General features: G+C 42.2%; 1 protein-coding gene across 1 annotated transcript in view; it reads left to right on the forward strand.

Annotated features, from left to right (window-relative positions):
• The window catches only part of LOC132590227 (acyl-CoA (8-3)-desaturase-like), a 48,033-nt gene that overhangs the window by 10,653 nt on the left and 18,311 nt on the right, over positions 1-19,069 (forward strand). Inside the window, exons 3-4 of the mRNA XM_060263195.1 lie at positions 2,633-2,830; positions 14,637-14,738. Of these exons, the coding sequence (XP_060119178.1) occupies positions 2,633-2,830; positions 14,637-14,738 (300 nt within the window). The remainder of the gene's footprint in view (positions 1-2,632; positions 2,831-14,636; positions 14,739-19,069) is intronic.

Raw genomic sequence — 19,069 nt, forward strand, 5'->3', positions numbered from 1 at the left:
TGAGTGTCTCAAAGGTTATATTTATGCTTTGATCTCAGTTGGATACACTGAGTAGTTATCTCAGTCTCAAAGATACATCTGTATATTCTGGTCCTTTGACCAGAATGGCGCTGAATGGTACCTGTCAGATCATTACTCTGGACGGTCACTCAAACCCAACCATTGGCAGCAATTATGAGTATAGGCTTGCCCATTGTGTCCTCCTGTGCTGGCATCAGTTAGATTCTAGGTTGTTGGCCCACTCCTGACTAATGGCAGACAGAGAAGGTGACAGGTGAGCCTGTGCCTCTCGTCTCAGGCCAGGGGCTTGTGCAAGGGCTTCTTGGCTTGGATGCAGATGGCAGTGGTATGAAAGAGGCAATAGACATGCCCATGTCAATTGGTTAGACTTGGAAAATATTTACAACAGATCCAAGCCTCCTCACATTCTGCTGCTGGTTGGGTCCAGAGTTCTTTATCTTTAACTTGACTGGCATTGCTATGGGAGGAAGTAACAGGTGAGTTTGCTCCCATAATCACATCCAGGGAGCTTCTTGGCTGGGACCTGGCTTTTATGGCTGCTTGTGTGTGTGGGGGGGGGGAAGGGATCTGCAGGATGGAATTTTAGCAGTGCTTGTTCTGGTGAGTTGCCATGGAGGTTGTACCAGGAAATGTTGTCCTATAGATATGTGTGTCCCAGGCCATGAAGAACTTTAAGTATGCAATCATACCCGCACTTACCTGGGAGTACCTATTATTGATCACAGTGGGATTTCTTCTGACTAGACGAAGGATAACATGCTTCCCCTTGCCTGTTGGTCCAGGGGTATAGGCTGAGTTGTCATCAGTATGCTGATGACATCCTGCTCTATCTATTGATGGATGGATGGCCGAGCTGCACCCCAGAGATATTAGCTAAAGTGTTACAGGCTGTGGTGGGATGGCTTAAACAGAGCCAACTGAAATTTAATTCAATGAAGATGGAGGTCCTGTATTTGAGCCATGAAGGGGGATCTGGGATTGGGAATCTAGCTCCCGACCCTCAACAGGATACCTTTGGAGCCAGTGCTGAGGGTAAAGAGTCCAGGGGTAATTCTGGATGCTTTGCTTTCTATCGAGGCCCAGGTTGGCACTGTTGCGAGGTCAGCCTTTTATCATCTTTGGTTGGTCAAGCAGCTAGTTCCCTGTCTCACTTTCCAGGATGTAGCTACAATGATCCATGCAATGGTCACTTCCAGACTAGACTATTGTACCTTTATGCAGGACTGCCCTTGAACTTGACCCAGAAACTGCAGCTGGTGCAGAATGTGGTGGCACAAGTGTTGACCAACATTCTGCTTGTCCCTGGTCTGAAGGATATCCAGCTAGCCTCAGCTAGTCCAGGGCCTTTACAGCTGTGGCTCCAGCCAGGTGGAACAAGCTCTCAATTGAGATCAGACCCCTGAGGGATCTATTATAATTCCGAAGGGCCTGCAAGATGGAGCTGTTCTGCTGGGCTTTTAGCTGAGGCAGTGGGCATCCAACTTCTTCCATTCTACCAGTAGCCTTGACCTTGTAGTCAATGGCCAACACCTATCAGTTTAGAAGGGTCCATCAGCGTGTCGCTGCTAAAGCAATGCCTCATGTTGGTTTTTCATTACCATCCTGATTTTTACTTTCTGATTTTACATGATTAAATGTGATATTGTGTTATCATCGTGATTTATGTGACCTTGTAACCTACCTTGAGTCTGCTTGCAGGAAGGACAGGAATGAATGAATGAATGAATGAATGAATGAATGAATGAATGAATGAATGAATGAATGAATTGCAGTATAAAGACAGTAACCAACATTTTGAATTGAACTCAGCAACTAATAGGCAACCGATAAAGTGTCCGGAGCCCACGTGTAACATGAGTATTATTCTTTGCCTCCTATTATAGACGTGCCTATGCACTGTGGACCAACTGGAGTTTACAAATTGTCTTCAAGGGTAGTCCTATGCAGACAGCAGTACAATAGTCTCATCTTAATGTTACTGAGTCATGGATCAGCATGGCTAGGCCAGCTGAGTCAATGTGGGGACCCCACTGGGGAGCCATCTTCTACACAAGCTAAAAATGGAAGATGTCACTTAATTGTTTTTCTGCTAACAGAGCAGGTTCCAACATGACTCCCAAATTCTGAAATGTTTTCAAACAAAACCAACTGAACGCCCCCCCCCCCCATGAAAAATTAGGATGATACCTTCAAAAATTTCAGTTTTATAGATGAATATTACCTCTTGTAAAGATTCATGTTCATCTGTAGCTGCTTAACTATGGCTATAATGAACAGCCCCAGGATGAAAGCTGCTTCTGGTAGTTCAACTGATGAAATGTAGAGCTGGGTGTCACTAGCATATTTCTGACGCCCCACCCAGAATCTACAAATGATCTCTCCCAAGGGCTTTATGTAAACAATACTAGGGATAATACTAAACCTTGGATAATACTAAACTGATACTGAATACTAAATAATACAGTAACACTTCCCATGCAGCTAACGTATGCTCTCCCACAACAACCTTCTGTGTAGAGTTGTAGATAAATGAATCTAAATCATTTTAACACAGAATGTCTTTGCTATTGCACATACTGAGAAAAGAGCTTTAATGTTGATTCTCTCACAGGAGTCACTGTTAAAGGATTTTCGTGATCTCTACGTTACTGTAAGGAAGATGGGACTCATGAATGCCAATTATCTCTTCTTTGCCCTCACATTCCTACACATCATTTTGTTGGACCTTGCTGCCTGGATCATTATCTACCACTTTGGAACTTCCTGGACACCTTTTATATTTAGTGTGATGGCATTTACAACTGCTCAGGTAAATGTATCGATGTGAATGATATAGTTGGGCCAGATTGCTCTTCAAAGCCCTAAGAATTGATGTAGTTGTATTATTCCAGAGATTCTCTTTTGTGCTTTCTCTATGGAATTCACTAGTACTTCTAAGTAACATTACAAGCACCACATTATGAGTGAGGAGGCTGAGGAATTGCTCTCTACTTATTCTAAGTCAGACCATTGGTTTCTCAAGGTAAGTAGAGTTTATGCTGACTGGCAACTGCTTCCAAAGTTCTCAGATAGAAGTCTTTTCCATCACCTAATAACCTTTTAATTGAAGATACAGACATTCTGCATACAAAACAGATGCTCTGTCCTGAGCCACCACTGTCCTGACTTCCATTTCAACTATTACTGTTGATGGCAAGACTTCTTACCACAGCTGAGGGCTCCTGACATTTATGGCCTGGAAACCACTGCATTGTGGCTTTTCTGACATTCCTATTGCACATACTGAGAAAAGAGCTTTAATGTTGATTCTCTCACAGGAGTCACTGTTAAAGGATTTTAACAGTGCAGTGGGCATGCAGTGGAGCTGATGGATTCAAGGCAGAGAAAAGGAAGTACTTCTGATGGATGGAGCTGATGGATTCGAGGCAGAGAAAAGGAAGTACTTCTTTGCCCAGCATGTAATTAAATTGTGAAGTTCACTCTCAGCAGACATAGAGGCCATTCCTCCTAGTATATAGAGCTCTAAAGGGGAACTAGGCAGTCCAAGCTCTGCTCATCATGACCTGAGTTCGATCCTGGCAGAAACTGGTTTCAGGTACCCAGCTCAAGGTTGACTCAGGGTTCCATCTGAGGTCAGTAAAATGTGTACCCAGCTTGCTGGGGGTAAAGTGTAAATGACTGGGGAAGGCAATGGCAAACCACCCTGCAAAAAGTCTGCCATGAAAACATCGTGAAAATGACATCACCCCAAAGTCAGAAATGACTGGTGCTTGCACAGGGAACTACCTTTACCTTTTTTGTATCTCATTTTACACATACCCCTCGCTCTCTCTGTGCAGACTTTTCTCCACCCCCATCCACCATTTCCCTCTCCTTGTCTAGCTCTTGTTCTTTTCAGACTTTTCTTCCCCTTCCCCCATTTCTTATACCATTTGTCTGCCTGCCTGCCTCCCTTGCTTTTTCTCTGCTTTGCCCCACTCATCCTGTCATGTTCCTATTCCAGTTGTTGCTGCTGGGATAAGGATTATCATGAACTGGAAAAATGCAGTTTGTGTCAGTTCACGAACAAAATTAAGGTTCATTTGCAAAACCAAACCAGTTTGTGGTTGTGGTCCTGCAAGCCCCATTGAAAGGGATTCTGAACGGGGCCTTCAGAAAGCTCAAAAAACAGCTGAGCACCACTCAGCTGTTTTGGGTTTTCTTGTGCAGTCACTCTAAAGGCATTTCATGGGGAGCAGAAAGCAGTGGTTTAAATGACTCCTGCCTGTTTATCATGAAGAGCAGAAAGCAGGGATTTAATCCCCGGCTTTCTGCTTTTCACAAACTGCCACAAATTGCATCAAAATGTGTGAAAGTTCATCTGGTTCTTCGGCTCATGAATATTGTTTCACAATCCAGGAACCACCCCAAATTTGTGATGAACTTTAGTTTATCAGCCAGTTTGTTCCCATTCCTACCTAAGATACCTCCCTTGCAAAACTCTAGATGGTAAGGCATTAAGATATGGCAACATAAAGGCATGACCTATAGTGAGGAACAGTCAGATATGAGCAGTAGTTGGGAAGCTCTCCCGGTGAAAGAATACCAGCATGGTAGATGCATCAACCAAATGGCTGCTACAAAATGATTGCCACAGCTTAGCTTAAGGAGTAAAGAGCAGATCCTTGTGCTGCTGCCAAAGCAACGTTTTAAAAAATGTTAAAAATGTTGCAGCTATTCAAATCTTTGTGTTTTAACAATTTATTGATAACATATGGTTACAAAACTTAATTATAAATTTTCTATACTAACCCATATGATATTTCAACCCCCCTCCCTCCAATGTTTAACTTTCCCGAAGTTATAGATTTAAGTTCATTACTAAAGGTACTGCTAACCAATCAAAGTTCAGTATTCTTTTTTTTTCTCATTAATACTAAAAAATTGTCCAATGTCTTTTTGCATTCTACTCTTTCTCCATATATCCTTTAAATTTCTTCCACTCCTTTTTGAATATATCTAAATCATAGTCTCTTAAAGTTCTAGTTAGTTTGTCCATCTCACTCCACGATAAAACTTTCACAATCCAATCCCATTTTTCTGGTATTTTTCCTTGCTTCCACAGCTGCGCATACAATGTCCTAGCAGCTGAGAGCAAGTACCAAATTATAGTCCTGTCTTCCTTTGGAAATTTTTCTAATTGTAATCCAAGCAGGAAAGTCTCCGCTATTTTTTTAAAGTCATAACTCAAAATTTTAAAGATTTCTTGTTGTATCATCTTCCAGAATTCTTTCGCTTTTTCACAAGTCCACCACATGTGAAAGAAAGAACCGTCATGTTTTTTACATTTCCAACATCTATCCGACATTTCTTTACTCATCCTAGCCAGCATTTTCGGAGTCATATACCACCTGTACATCATCTTAAAACAGTTCTCTTTGATACTCTGACAAGCTGAGATCTTCATCGAGTTCTTCCAAAGGTGCTCCCAAGTATCCATTTGTATTTCTCTATTCACATTGATTGCCCATTTAACCATTCACAGCTATTCAAATCTTCAATAGTCAATCAGAAGCCTTGCTGGGCAAAAGCTGTATCTGGCCCCATCCACTTCCTAAAAAAACTTAGCAGGTACCAGAAAATGTGTCAGCAGTTGCAATGGCACCCACAGGCACCAAGTCAGGGACCCTTGCTCTAGTGCCTTGACTGCTATAAATTTCCTGCAGCTGGTTCTGTGATCTAGTGAGTATTTCATGGCATCTCATTCAGCATTTTCTGTTTTGAAGAAATTTTAACCACCATCCATCTTTTTAGAAAAACCTTTCTTGAAAACTCGGTCTGTAGAAACATGCCACTTGTCTGTCATGGACTTTGTATGTGTATTTATTGATCTACATTTTGTGCCCACATTCAGAATCAGATATTAGAGAGTCTGTTAGAGAAGTCACAATGGCCAATGGCTATTCACAATAAAATTTTGTCTGAGAACTGGACAGATTCAGTAGGCAAGTTCACAGTGTTTGACTGCTGTGACTGACTGGTCTTGGAGATCTCCATGCCTCACTATTATCAGTGTTGAGCAGCAGCCAAATGGTGACGGGGAGGCATGGGAGGTGGTACTTAGCGGTGTGGTGGTAGCTGTTTTGTGCAAGAGAGTAGGTACAGAGGGCCCTGTGGAGCAGCAGTGTTATTAGTGAGACTCTAAGGAGAGGTGCAGGAGGACCTGCCAAGCAGCAGAGGAGGAGACAGGCCTAACAAATAGAGATGGACCTCTCATGTGCAAAAGAACAACCTGTTGAGCAGATGGCTCCCTGGTTATAACCAGGGGGCAAGGCGTGAGCTGTACTGGTGAGTGTTCAAGCATCCTTAATTATTCTGGGTGACATTACTGCTGTTTTATTGTAGCATTTTAACAGTATATAAGCAGCCTGGGGTGGGGGGAAAGAGTTTTAATCAAAAGGCAGAATCTAAGTAGGTCAAATAAAGAAATAAATTTAGCATAGCTCCAGAACATTGCATAATTCTCTTCCTACAGGCTCCATGTGTCCATATTAAAGAACATTATATTGCCTGATATAGTTCTAGGCTTCCCAACCCTCCTGCCCTGGCGGGGGACCCCAGAATTTACAGCCTCTTCCCCCGCTCTCCCAAAAAAACGGAAGCGGGAGGAGGGGGAAACGGCGCCAGGGAGCATGGCGAGCCACCCCATCTCGGAGGAGCAGCTAAGGTGAACCGGAGAAGAGGCGGCAGCAGCACAGCGGCATCGCCCGCTCCGCTCTGCCTCTGAGGTTAAATCAGAGAAGGGGAGGGTGGAGGCAGGCCAGGAGCGTGGTGAGCCGCGAATCTGGGTCCCTCTAGGACCTGGACTCGCGGCTCACCACGCTCCTGGCCTGCCTCCACCCTCCCCTTCTCTGATTTCACCTCAGAGGCGGAGCAGGCGACGCCGCTGCGCTGCCGCCTCTTCTCCGCTTCACCGTAGCTGCTCCTCCAAGATGGGCTCAGCCTGAGCCCATCTCAGAGGAGCAGTTACGGTGAAGCAGAGAAGAGGTGGCAGCCGCACAGCGGCATTGCCCGCTCTTCTCTGCCTCTGAGGTGAAATCAGAGAAGGGGAGGGTGGAGGGAAGGAAGACATTTAAAAAGGTGTGCCGTCCCTTGAAATGCGATGGCCAAAGCTCCCGTTGGGGTTCAGTGATGCTTGTCACACCCTTGCTCCTAGCTCCACCCCAGTGTCTCCTGGCTCCACCCCCAAAGTCCCCAGAGATTTCTTGAATTGGACTTGGCAACCCTATATAGTTCACACTGTCCCCTAAATATGGCTCCACAATGCTCAGCATTCAGGTCAACGGAAAGTTACCCCTAAATTCCAAAACTGTTAACATTTGATTTCACGGAGAGAGCCTTACAAAAATTATGATAATAATGAAAAGGAAGCTGAAGGGGAAATGCAAGAGAGTCCGATCACTGGAAGATGTTTGGAAGCTATTTAAAACCACACTAATTGATGCCCAAATAGTTTGCATCCCACAAGTTACAAAAGGTACTGCTAAGTCTAAAAGAAGGCCTAACAATACAAGTCAAGGAAGTTATAAAAGGTAAAGAGGATTCTTTTAAAAAGTAGAACAGGGGTGGCCAAACTGCAGTTCTTTCACACATATTGTGTGGCTCTTGAAGTCCCCACCACTGTGTCTGCCAGTTTGGAGAAGGCATTTAAATCACTTCTCTAAGCCAAGCCAGCCAGTAGCTTGTAGAATGCACATAAACTTAAAGTTGCTTTCTTTCCACCTCTCTCTCCTCCCATCTATTTCCTTCCTGCCTGCCTGCCCGCCTGCCTTCCTATCAATCTCCAAGTTTGACATTTATTTCCTTCACTATGTTTCCCCCAGGATTATATTCAAACAAATAGTAACCATATAAACAAAGCTTGTTATTTATGTTTGGTCCATGAATCTGCTAAACATATTCATTATGCTGAATGATAATTTACTGCTACAAAAAAAAAAAAGCCCTGCAAAAGCTTATACCTTGAATAAAACTCCATCGGTCTTAAAGTTGCCACTTTTACTCAAAGGTGACTCAAACTTCATTCTGCTGCTTCAGACCAACATGGCTACACACCTGAACCTGCCAGGACTTGTTTAACTTGCACCCACCAGAAGGCTGACCCAAAGTTGTATACTATTTTTGAAACAGGTCCACTAGATAGGCTTGCCAATCCCCAGGTCCCAGCGGGGGTTCTCTCGCTTTCCCAGGCTCCTTCCTGCCCCCAGTCAGCTGGCCAGCAGGGGGAAGCCCCGCCCCAATAGCCATCCTGTGCCTTTCCCCCTCCGGAGGCTTCAGTCTCCGATTGGAAAGGCTTCCTCTTGGGATGGTGTGTCTACGTCTTTAAGGCTGAAGGGGAGCCAGGGTCGGAGGAGCCAGAACAACATGGCTGCGAAAGCAGCCCAGACCCTCCGTTTGTTGCACAATCCTTGCATAGGTCATTTGCATAGTGTGAAGGTAAACTTGAGCCTTTGGTTGCCCTGTGTTGCTGTGAAAAACTTGAAAGTTCAGCAGCTCGTGAGTAGAGGTGCCAATCCCCAGGTGACTGCAGGGGAGCCCCAGTTTGGAGGCCCTCTGGAGCTTCAGGGTCATCAGAAATGGTGTGTGCGGGTGGGGCAGGAGGGAGGGAAATGTCTGTTGGACCACAGGGTATAATGGAGAATTAATCCCGGGGTATCTGGGGCTCTGAAGAAGCGATTTTTTGATCCAGCAAGGCTCTCCAAATGTTCTTATGAAGGCCAAATTTTCAGCATCGCATCTGATAAGTCTCCTCAAAATGCTCTCCAAGCTTCAAAAAGATTGGACCAGGGGATCCAATTCTATGAGCCACAAAAGAAGGTGCCCCTATCCTTCATTAGGGAAGGCATTAAGAAGGTATGTGGTCCCCTTAAATGTGATGGGCAGAGCTTCCTTTGGAGTTCAATTGTGCTTGTCACGACTTTGCTTATGGCTCCACCCCCAACACCTCCTGGCTCCACCCCAAAGTCTCCTGGCTCCACCCCCAAAGTCCCCAGATATTTCTTGAATTGGACTTGGCAACCCTACCACTAGATGAACTATTGGTCTGATCTAGCAAGGCTCTCCAAATGTTCTTATGAAGGCCAAAGCAATAATAAACATGATAGCAGATTCAGATTAATTAGAATTTTAGACCTCCTTATTAAGATACCTGATTGGTGTAGCACATTATTATTATTATTATTAGTTGATTTATATTCCGCCCATTCCCCCATTGGGGGCTCAGAGCGGAGTACAGCAAATAGAAATAAAATCACAATAAGATCATAATAAAACCAATTACAGCATTCATCGAAGTGCAGCAAGATGATTCAGCAAGATGGCATGACAGCAAGGTGATATAGCACAAAGTAGTACCGCAATACAGCATCACAATACAGTAGTGCAGTAGAGCAGCAGAGCAGTAGGGGGGAGGCCAATTGATTGATAAACAGATGCCCGCTGCCTCATCCAAAGACCTGGCAGAACAGCTCCGTTTTGCAGGCCCTACAAAAGGCCAGCAAGCCAGGTAGAGCCCAGATCTCCATAGGGAGCTGATTCCACCAGGTCGGGACCAGGATCGAGAAAGTCCTGGCCCTGGTAGAGGCAAGACGGGCATCTCTTAGGCCGAGGACTATCAGAAGATCTTGGGAGGCCGAATGAAGTGACCTCCGGGGCGTATATGGGAGGAGATGGTCCTCTGAATATGTTGGTCCCAGGCCACACAAGGCCTTAAAAGTCAAAACTAGCACCTTGAAACAGATCCGGTACTCTATAGGCAGCCAGTGCAGGTCACAGAGCGCCAGCCGTATGCTCACCTGTACAGGTGATGCAATCAGTAGGCGAGCTGTCGCATTCTGCACCCGCTGCTGTTTCTGGATCAGTTCCAGGGGTAGGCCAGTGTAGAGCGAGTTACAGTAGTCCAGCCTGGAAGTCACCATTGCATGGATCACTGTAGCCAGGTCTTGGGGGGATAGGTATGGTGCTAGCTGCCTGATCTGCCGTAGATTGAAAAAGGCAGACCTAGGAGTCGCTGTGATCTGGGCCTCCATGGAGAGGGAGGTGTCCAGAATCACCCCCAGACTCTTCACCTGTTGGGTCGGTACCAGAACAGCATCGCCCAGGGCTGGGAGCTGGATACACAACCCCAGGGCTGGGAGCTGGATGCACATTGTACAGTAGCCAATTAGCCACAGCACTTCCAAGGCCATTTCTGATGGTAACTTCAATAGAAATCATAGTCAAGTTTTAAATGGTAGGACAGACTGTGATCCATAGTCATCTCTTTTTATTAATTTATTTTTGGAATGCACAGTCGACAGTGATGATTATTACCACTTAAAGTTTTGCATTCTGAGAATTATGTTTACAAGCAGGAGACTCACAGGGTCCTGCGGGGATATCTCACTTTCCCTCTCCTGCACTATTTTCCATTTTCCTTCCCTGAAAGCACCCATAGCTGCCCTATGGACTACAGAAACTTTACAGGACTTTTAACATTGAAGAGACAGTCCATACTACTTTGGAAAATTTGGACTATTATTACATTTGCACAGGTGCCTTTGAGCACTTACAAAATATTTATTGAATGTACTTGTGTGTCTGTGTGCACCATCATTTATTAAAAATAGTTTGGAGCCTGTGTACATCATTTTTGTGGAACATTACATGTTTAGTGCCTGTACACAATTTGTGACTTGGCTATTTGTGCTGCTGGCTATTATTGATGGTAGCAATGACTTTGAATATAAGTCAGATATAAGTTAGATACAAAAAAAGGCAAAATTAACAGACTCTTGATTAAAATTCAGTTATTTCATGTTGCAAAGTTCCTGTATAGAGAAGAGGCCTATAATTTTCAGAATAAATAATGAAAAGTGCATGCTATTATTCCAGTGCACTTATGTAACAAATTTAATTTGACATTAGCAATAGGTCTACTTAGTTTTGTACTGAAATTTCAATTTTAATTTAGAAAAATGCAATTTTGAAGGTGTGCAGTTTTTAAAATCCAAGATAGTCAAGAGTCTGGGCACAATTCTGAGTGCCTACTTAACTATGGAGGCACAGGTCATAAACATGTCAATTTTTCCATCTACACCAAGCACAAAAAGTAGCCCCTTTCCTGTTGTGTCCCAGCATAGCCACAGTAATCCACGCAATGGTCACCTCCAGGCTAGACTGCTATAACTTGGTCTATGCTGCCCTGCCCTTGAGATTGTCCCAGAAACTCCCTTGAGATTGTCCCAGGAACGCCAAGGACAGCATGTATATAAACTGTGCTGTGCCAGCTACATTGACCCTCATTGAAGTACCAAGTCAAGTTCAAGGTCTTGGTGTTGACCTTTAAGGCCTTGAGTGGTCTGGGACCTGCATACCTTTCAGCAGGATCTTTTTTGGTAGAAAAAGCCCAGCAGGAACTCATTTGCATATTAGGCCACACCCCCTGTGATCAAGCCAGCCAGAACTGTGTTGCTGTGCATTCCTGCTTAAAAAAAAAAAAAAGCCCTGCCTTTGGAACCGCCTCCTTTAGTATGTCCCCAGGAGGGTGTTATGCTCCTCTGAAAACAACCTCTCGGTGATCCCTGGTCCCAAAGATATCTGGCTGTCCTCAACCAGAACCAGGGCTTCTTCAGCTCTGGCTCTGACCTGATGGAACTCTCTGCCAAATACCACCAGGGCACTGTGGGACTTAATACAATTCCAGAGGGCCTTCAAGGCAGAGATGTTTTTCCAGGCTTTTGGTTGAGGATAGTAACAGTTTCCATCATGGCTGGCTGGCACCCTTTTCTCTCTTTTTCTTCTGTCTTCTTGCTTTGAGCTCCTACTCATCCTGCCCATGAGATGGCAGCATGGTCCAGAGTTTAAATTTAAATTAAGAATGCCATCTGAGGTTATTTATAATGTAAGAAAAATTGTTTTAATAATTTTAATGTTATAATATTGATGTTTTTAATTCGTTATATATTTCCCATAGCCTTGTGTATTCAGGGATAGGTGATTTACAACTCTAAAATATAAATAAATAAGAAATTTTACTGAAAAAAACCCCTGATATTCATTGCAAGTATTTTTAAATAGTTTAATAGTGCTTTCTATACACTAATCAGATGGCTTCCCATTTCAAATATCATAATGTGGAGGTATACTGCCATAGAGACCACCCTTCAAATAGCCATTTTCTTCACAGGAACAGAGACCCCACCAGGAAGTTGGCAATCCTACTGAGGATTAGGAATAGTGTGATGTATAGTCCTCTCACCACCAGTTTGGGGGCCAGGGATATTCCATTCTTCTTTAGTTTGCTTCCCTGTGGTTTTCTGTACAACTGAAAATCTTCCATTAGATGGTTATGTGGGAGGGGAGGAATGAGCATGAGAATCTAAGGATCTTCCAGGCTTATAAGCAGAAAGCCATGGTTTGTCATTACTTCTAAACAGTCTTTAGGCCTGCATCTTGATGTCTGAAAGCAAGATGGTGTCACTAAAAATAAGAACATAAGAGAAGCCATGTTGGATCAGGCCAATGGCCCATCCAGTCCAACACTCTATGTCACACAGTGGCCAAAAAATTATATATATATACATACACACACACACTGTGGCTAATAGACACATATTTTTATCCAATCCCCTCTTGAAGCTGGCTATGCTTGTAGCCGCCGCCACCTCCTGTGGCAGTGAATTCCACATGTTAATCACCCTTTGGGTGAAGAAGTACTTCCTTTTATCCGTTTTAACCTGTCTGCTCAGCAATTTCATCGAATGCCCACGAGTTCTTGTATTGTGAGAAAGGGAGAAAAGGACTTCTTTCTCTACTTTCTCCATCCCATGCATTATCTTGTAAACCTCTATCATGTCACCCCGCAGGCGACGTTTCTCCTAGCTAAAGAGCCCCAAGTGTTTCAACCTTTCTTCATAGGGAAAGTGTTCCAACCCTTTAATCATTCTAGTTGCCCTTTTCTGGACTTTCTCCAATGCTATAATATCCTTTTGAGGTGCGGCGACCAGAACTGCACACAGTACTCCAAATGAGACCGCACCATCGATTTATACAGGGGCATTATGATACTGGCTGATTTGTTATCAATTCCCTTCCTAATAATTCCCAGCATGGCGTTGGCCTTTTTTATTGCAATCACACACGGTCTTGACATTTTCAGTGAGTTATCTACCATGATCCCAAGATCTCTCTCTTGGTCAGTCTCTGCCAGTGAAATAAAGATTGCACTGAAGGATTGTGAAGTTTAGAACTGATGAAAGAGGGTAGCTACCATCAGCCATAAAAGAGACAGTTTTCATATAGAGGGAAATGAAATCATGGATACAATAGCTTCAACACAGCAGGATCTCCATTGTTCTGCTTCTTATTCTTTTCTTCTCTCTGGCTGTTATGCTTTGATGTATGAATAACCACTTATCATATTGCACAACATCAGTCCTGGTGTTGTTGGTGGGAGTGTAGTGATGGAGTACATAGGCTAAAAAGTGTTGCTATTAACATTTACATGTAAATGAATAGACATTGTGAAGAAATGCATTGTTCCTTGGAGGTTTGAAAGGAGTTTTTAAACTTTCACTCTGAGTTTTAAAAGTCCCCCACCAGCAGAGAACAGGCAGGAAGGGGAAGTCAGTTCAATTTCTTTCCAGATGGACCCCAGCCCACCTTTATACAAATGAGATCTACCTAGAGACAATAGGAGGGTCCAGTCTCTCTCCCCCCCACCTTTAAGCAGGGAACAGAGATTTGGAGGAATTAACTACTAGAGAGGCTGCAGGAAGGAAAATTCTGGAGGCTTCAGAAAAAGTTTCCTTGACGTGGCCTGACTGGATCAGTGGGAGGGGAAAGGGAGAAAATAAAACTCAAGGGACGCAGGTTCATCAGAGCAGATAGATCTCTTTACTGGGGTCTGGAGGGAGCAGCTGTTTTAACCATGTGCTGTCCTGAAGAGCCGGAGGAAACTTGAAGGTAATAGTAACTCTGTACAGATCTATAACATCCTAAGCTAAAGAGCCTATCCTATCATTTTAACATCTGTTAGGGCATGTATGGAGAGAGGGATAAAAAATTGTGTTTTACCCATTTCTTTTGAATCCCTTGCTCAATCAGATGCTGTGCTAAAAGTAGACTTGTGAAAATTTTCTTTTTAATAAATACTTTATAACTTTTAATGCTGGTAGTGTTTCTCTATACCACATAGGCCTCCACCATCTTGGACATACTATTTTAAAAGGAGTGCTGGGGGAAGGCAGGCAGCTGGCAAGTGGCCATTCCTCCAAGGGTGCAGAAGGCAGTGAACTGTCCCCATGATGACCAGGTGCTGGGCAGTGGGAGACACAGAGGAAAGGCCTCAGGATATGGAAGGGAAACTGGGAGCCCGGACTCTCCCAGCAGACAATTCCTTACAAAGGTTAGTTGGTAGCAGCGAGTTAGCAGGAGGAGAGAGAAAAGCCTCTCCAGGTATTAGGAAAACCTTGGAGGGCAAGGTGGAATAGGCAGAGCAGGCCATTTCTGCAACAAGCATACATAGAGCAGTAGAACATTTATTTTGGTACTGGGAGTCAGCTTTGCTTTAATGAGCAATCTTTTTTACTTTTCAGGTCCAGTACGGGTGGCTCCAACATGATCTGGGTCATATCTCAGTCTTCCAGAGTGCCAAATGGAACCGATGGTTTCACATGGTTGTGATGGGTCTTCTTCAGGCAAGTACCAAGTTTATTTAAATATTTTAATTTTGATTTTTTTCTCACAATGGGACTCAAAGTGATCCTACAGTACAATACACGTTTTAACAAATATACAACCAAGTCAAACCTAAATCCAGCAATAAGACCCAGGGACATTCTGGGGTAATGCTAGTTCTAGCAGCACAATTTACACAAAGTCTCAAGATTCAATCCAAAGGCATGGGCCTATAAAGAATCCTTTAGCTCATGTGGAAGACTCATGCCTTTGGTCAAGCCTAGGCTTTCAGTTACCCTCAAAAAGGGAAGTCACATAGAATTGTTACTCAGGTTTCTGTGAACCAAGTGGCAATCGGATGTAGGTGAGACTTCTGTGTGTGCTTGTGTGCACTGGGCATCTAAAAGATTCTAAAGCATTCTGAGATAGTCATTTGAAAATTTACTTTAAAGCTCATATAATCAATTATGCTAAAAAAAAATCTTTGCGTGCAATCTTTTTATACTCATAGGGTTAATCTCTACTTGTATTTATATCTTATCATCTTGCTGCAAAAAGAGAGTTGTGTCTTTTTTTTCAGTAAAAACCTGATGAAAGTTTCTGTCTGTTGCAATGTTAAACACAGAAATTACTTATAAATATTGTTAAACATAGAAGTTACTTATAAATATTGTACTACTTCAGATAACTTGGCCCTTTACCAGAGCTTATCTGTATAGATTCATTGGAAAGCTCTGAAAACTACTTGCTGGGTGCCAATAAGTTTCACAGAACAAATGGTTCAGACTTTTAATGGGATATAGGATAGTCATTTTATTGCAGAGAGGCAGATGCTCAGATATTCCCAGTCTCCTCCCTGCTGCACCTTTAACCAAGCCCAGGCTTTAAGTTACCTGAAGAAAAGTGATTTGCAGATGCCCAGCCTATTTTATTCAGCTAGCACAGATGTTCCTAATTCCTTCTTCCACCCATGCCTCTAGCCAGGTCCAGGCTTTAATTAACCTTTGAAAAAAGGGAGGAGTAGATGCCCAGCCAAGATAATTTGCAGCCATTGCAGATGTTCCCATGTTAGCTTGTGAACATGGTACCAACAAAATGACATGCTCTTTACATACTACAGCAGCAAATAAGGCAAGGTTATTGTGCATTCAGAACGTCTTCACCACTAGCCTACAAGATGAATGAGGAGGAGACTTACTGTTAATACCTTCTCTCCCACAAGTAACGTGTTTACAGATGGTATTGGTTGTTGCAATGAAAACATTTTAATTTCTCTGCTCATACAATCAGTAATGTGTTGGTTAAATCTTTCCTCTTATCACAGTGTCGGTCCTGATGAAAGTTTGCACTTAAAACACTTTGCATAATACTCAGCAGTACAATTTTGAGCAACAGCTATTGAGTAGCATCTGCTTTGCTATGCACGGTGGTTCTTTCCCAGTGGTAAAAGAAACATATTTGTCTTCTAAGTTATATAGAAACCAGGGGAACTTGTGTGGCACTAAGCCTCTTGCACTGTATGGAAGTGGATACTAGGACATTTTAATATGATTTACCTGTAGTAATATTTCTGTTTTGTTGAGAAAAGAATGTGTGCTGTTGTGTGTGATGAATGTGCATTGCCTACAGATGATAAGTAAACGTATTTTCTAATGCAGAATAATATCATTGTGTGTTAAGGAAAATCATCATATGTTAAGTGGTTCCCAGAAGAATCAACTTCAGTGCTTACATTGTTGCAAAGCTTTGACCTGTATTTTGGAAACCAAAACATGATCCTGGAAGCAGTATTTTTCAAGTCGTCGTCATCATCATCATCATTATACCTTTTATTGGCATACTCAGGCATAATACAAAATGAGGACAGACAAAATATACAGTCCAAGATTAAGAACAATAAGCTAATAGAATTTATAGCAAAACATGCCCTACATAGATTTTAATGGACTTCTCCAGAAATTTATTAACAGCCCTTGTGATTTCTATTTCATTATTTTTCAGTAGGTGTGATAATCCCATTCATTAGGTTTTAGGGAAGGAGAGAAAGCTTTCCAAACAGTTCCCTCTGGGGATTAAAATACAGCTGGCAGTCCAGCAATATATGATGGATGGAATCTGGACTGTTCACCCCGCAAGGACAGACTCTCTCACTATACGGAATTTGGAGGAATCTGCCATAAAAAAACATTTGAAGGAAAAGCATTCATCCTTGCCAACACAAATGGTCTCCATTGCTGGGGGCTTTCTAGATCACATAAATAGTTCTCCATTTTCCCAATGGATTGGGCAAGACCAAGCACTGCAGGAGAGCATATATAATATTGAACAGGACATAATTTAGTAAGTTCTAAATCAAGGAGCCTTTGTTTAATTAGTCTAAAATTATAGGATTCATCAGATAGGAAGAGGTCTTCCATTGCAATTCCCATGTGCTTGAGTTTATCTATAATCCCTTGGTTGTTTTATTTATTTATTTATCTGAGATTTATATCCCGCCCTTCCCACTAGGTGGCTCAGGGCGGCTTACAACATGTAAATCTAACATAAAATACAAAATTAAGCATTAAAATTTAACATTACATAATTTATAGTTAAAAATCTAAACATTTGTTATATACATAAAAACATTAAAATCATTCAGCGGTCTTAAGTTACACTCAATTCCAATTCGATGTTCAGTGTTCAGTACTCAGTGCCGGTCATTGTTATTTAGTGCATACCAGTTTCTGCACAAATTACAGTATAAAGTACACATTTGGGCACTCCAAGAAGTTGGTGCAAAAACATTGCCTGAATATTTTCTATTTTTTGATTCAAGGCATTAATGCCACAGGGGATTTGAGATAAGGTTTTAGCCTGAAAAACTTTGATTGCAGCAGGGAAGTATTGATTACCTTTATGGTAGTAGAAATGTTTGATTTGAGAGGAGGAGAAATCGGCTGTATTAATTTTTCTGTTACAATGAATTACCTATTTGAGATTATAATTGAATGTTAAGCCTAGATATTTGTAGCACTTGGTTTGTTCAATTTCTTAGTTACCTTTATACAATTTTTATTTATTTATTTATTTATTTATTTAATGATTTGTATCCCGCCCTTCCCACAAAGATGGCTCAGGGCGGCTCACAACAGATAAGAAAACAAAATTTGAATTAACATTTACATATATAAGCAGTTAAAATAGTCAAAACATTTAAAACCTTAAAACCTTAAAACATCAAATCTTATAACAGTATAAATAGCAAGAGTCTAGTAAGCTACATTTGTTTCCCATCTCAGTTAGGTGTAAGCTAGCCGGAAGAGGGTTGTCTTACAGGCCCTGCAGAACTGAATAAGGTGCCAACTTTTGTGGGTGCCAACTTTAAAAGAAAACTACAACCTTGGATTTAGACTAGTTTATAGAAAGTAAAGTTATCTGGCAATAATTATCCAAAGCTTTCAAGTATCTCTGTAATCCCACTGTTGTGCGGGAAATAATAGTTTTATTGTTGGCATACAATAGTAATGAAATTGGGAGATCATTTAGCTTGGGGGGATGCTCGTTTATAGATTTAAAAGATTTGTGGTAAGTCATTTTAAAAAAGATTTAAAAGATATGGGGCCAGCACACAGCCCTGCTTAACTCCTTTAAAAGCAGATATTTTCCTAGTTAAATGGCTTTTTGCTGAGTATTTAACCCGACAAATTGTATCTGTGTGTAATTTTTTTAACAGGATTAACAGGCGGGGATCAATCTTTTGGTCCACTAGTTTGCTCTATAACTTATTTCTATCCACCGAATCGAAGGCACACTTCAGATCAATATAGGCTGCATAAAGTTTCTTCTTGCCTATGTTCATGTACTTCTCAGCTAAAAAAGTCAGCATAGCACAATGATCGATGGTAGACTAGATATTTGTAGAAGCCTATCTGTTCTAGACCTATAATATTATTTTGATGTAGCCAGTTAATCAATTGATGTTCTAAGTGCTTGGCATATAATTTTCCAAGAACAGACAATAGGCTAACGAGATGAAAGTTCTCAGAAAGATTTGGATTACCCTTTTTGTAAATAGGAACTAGAATGGAATTGAGCCAGGGTTCAGGGATTGTTCCATAGAAGTCAATTAAAGTGAATAGTTTGGCCAGAGGCAAAGACCACCAGGTCGCAAATTTTTAAAAATTTTTGGCAGGAAGGGCTTCGGGACCTGGAGCCTTAGCAGGTTTTAAACCCTCTATTAGTTCAATAATTTCATCAGGTTTGACTGGAGACCAAGCAAGAAGATCAGAAAGTACAAGATCTTCCGAACTAGTAATGGGAGGGATATCTTGGGCTTGAAAGATCTTAGAGTAGTAATCAACCCATACTT

The sequence above is a fragment of the Heteronotia binoei genome, chromosome 21 (genome assembly GCF_032191835.1).
Source record: "Heteronotia binoei isolate CCM8104 ecotype False Entrance Well chromosome 21, APGP_CSIRO_Hbin_v1, whole genome shotgun sequence".
NCBI lineage: Eukaryota > Metazoa > Chordata > Lepidosauria > Squamata > Gekkonidae > Heteronotia > Heteronotia binoei.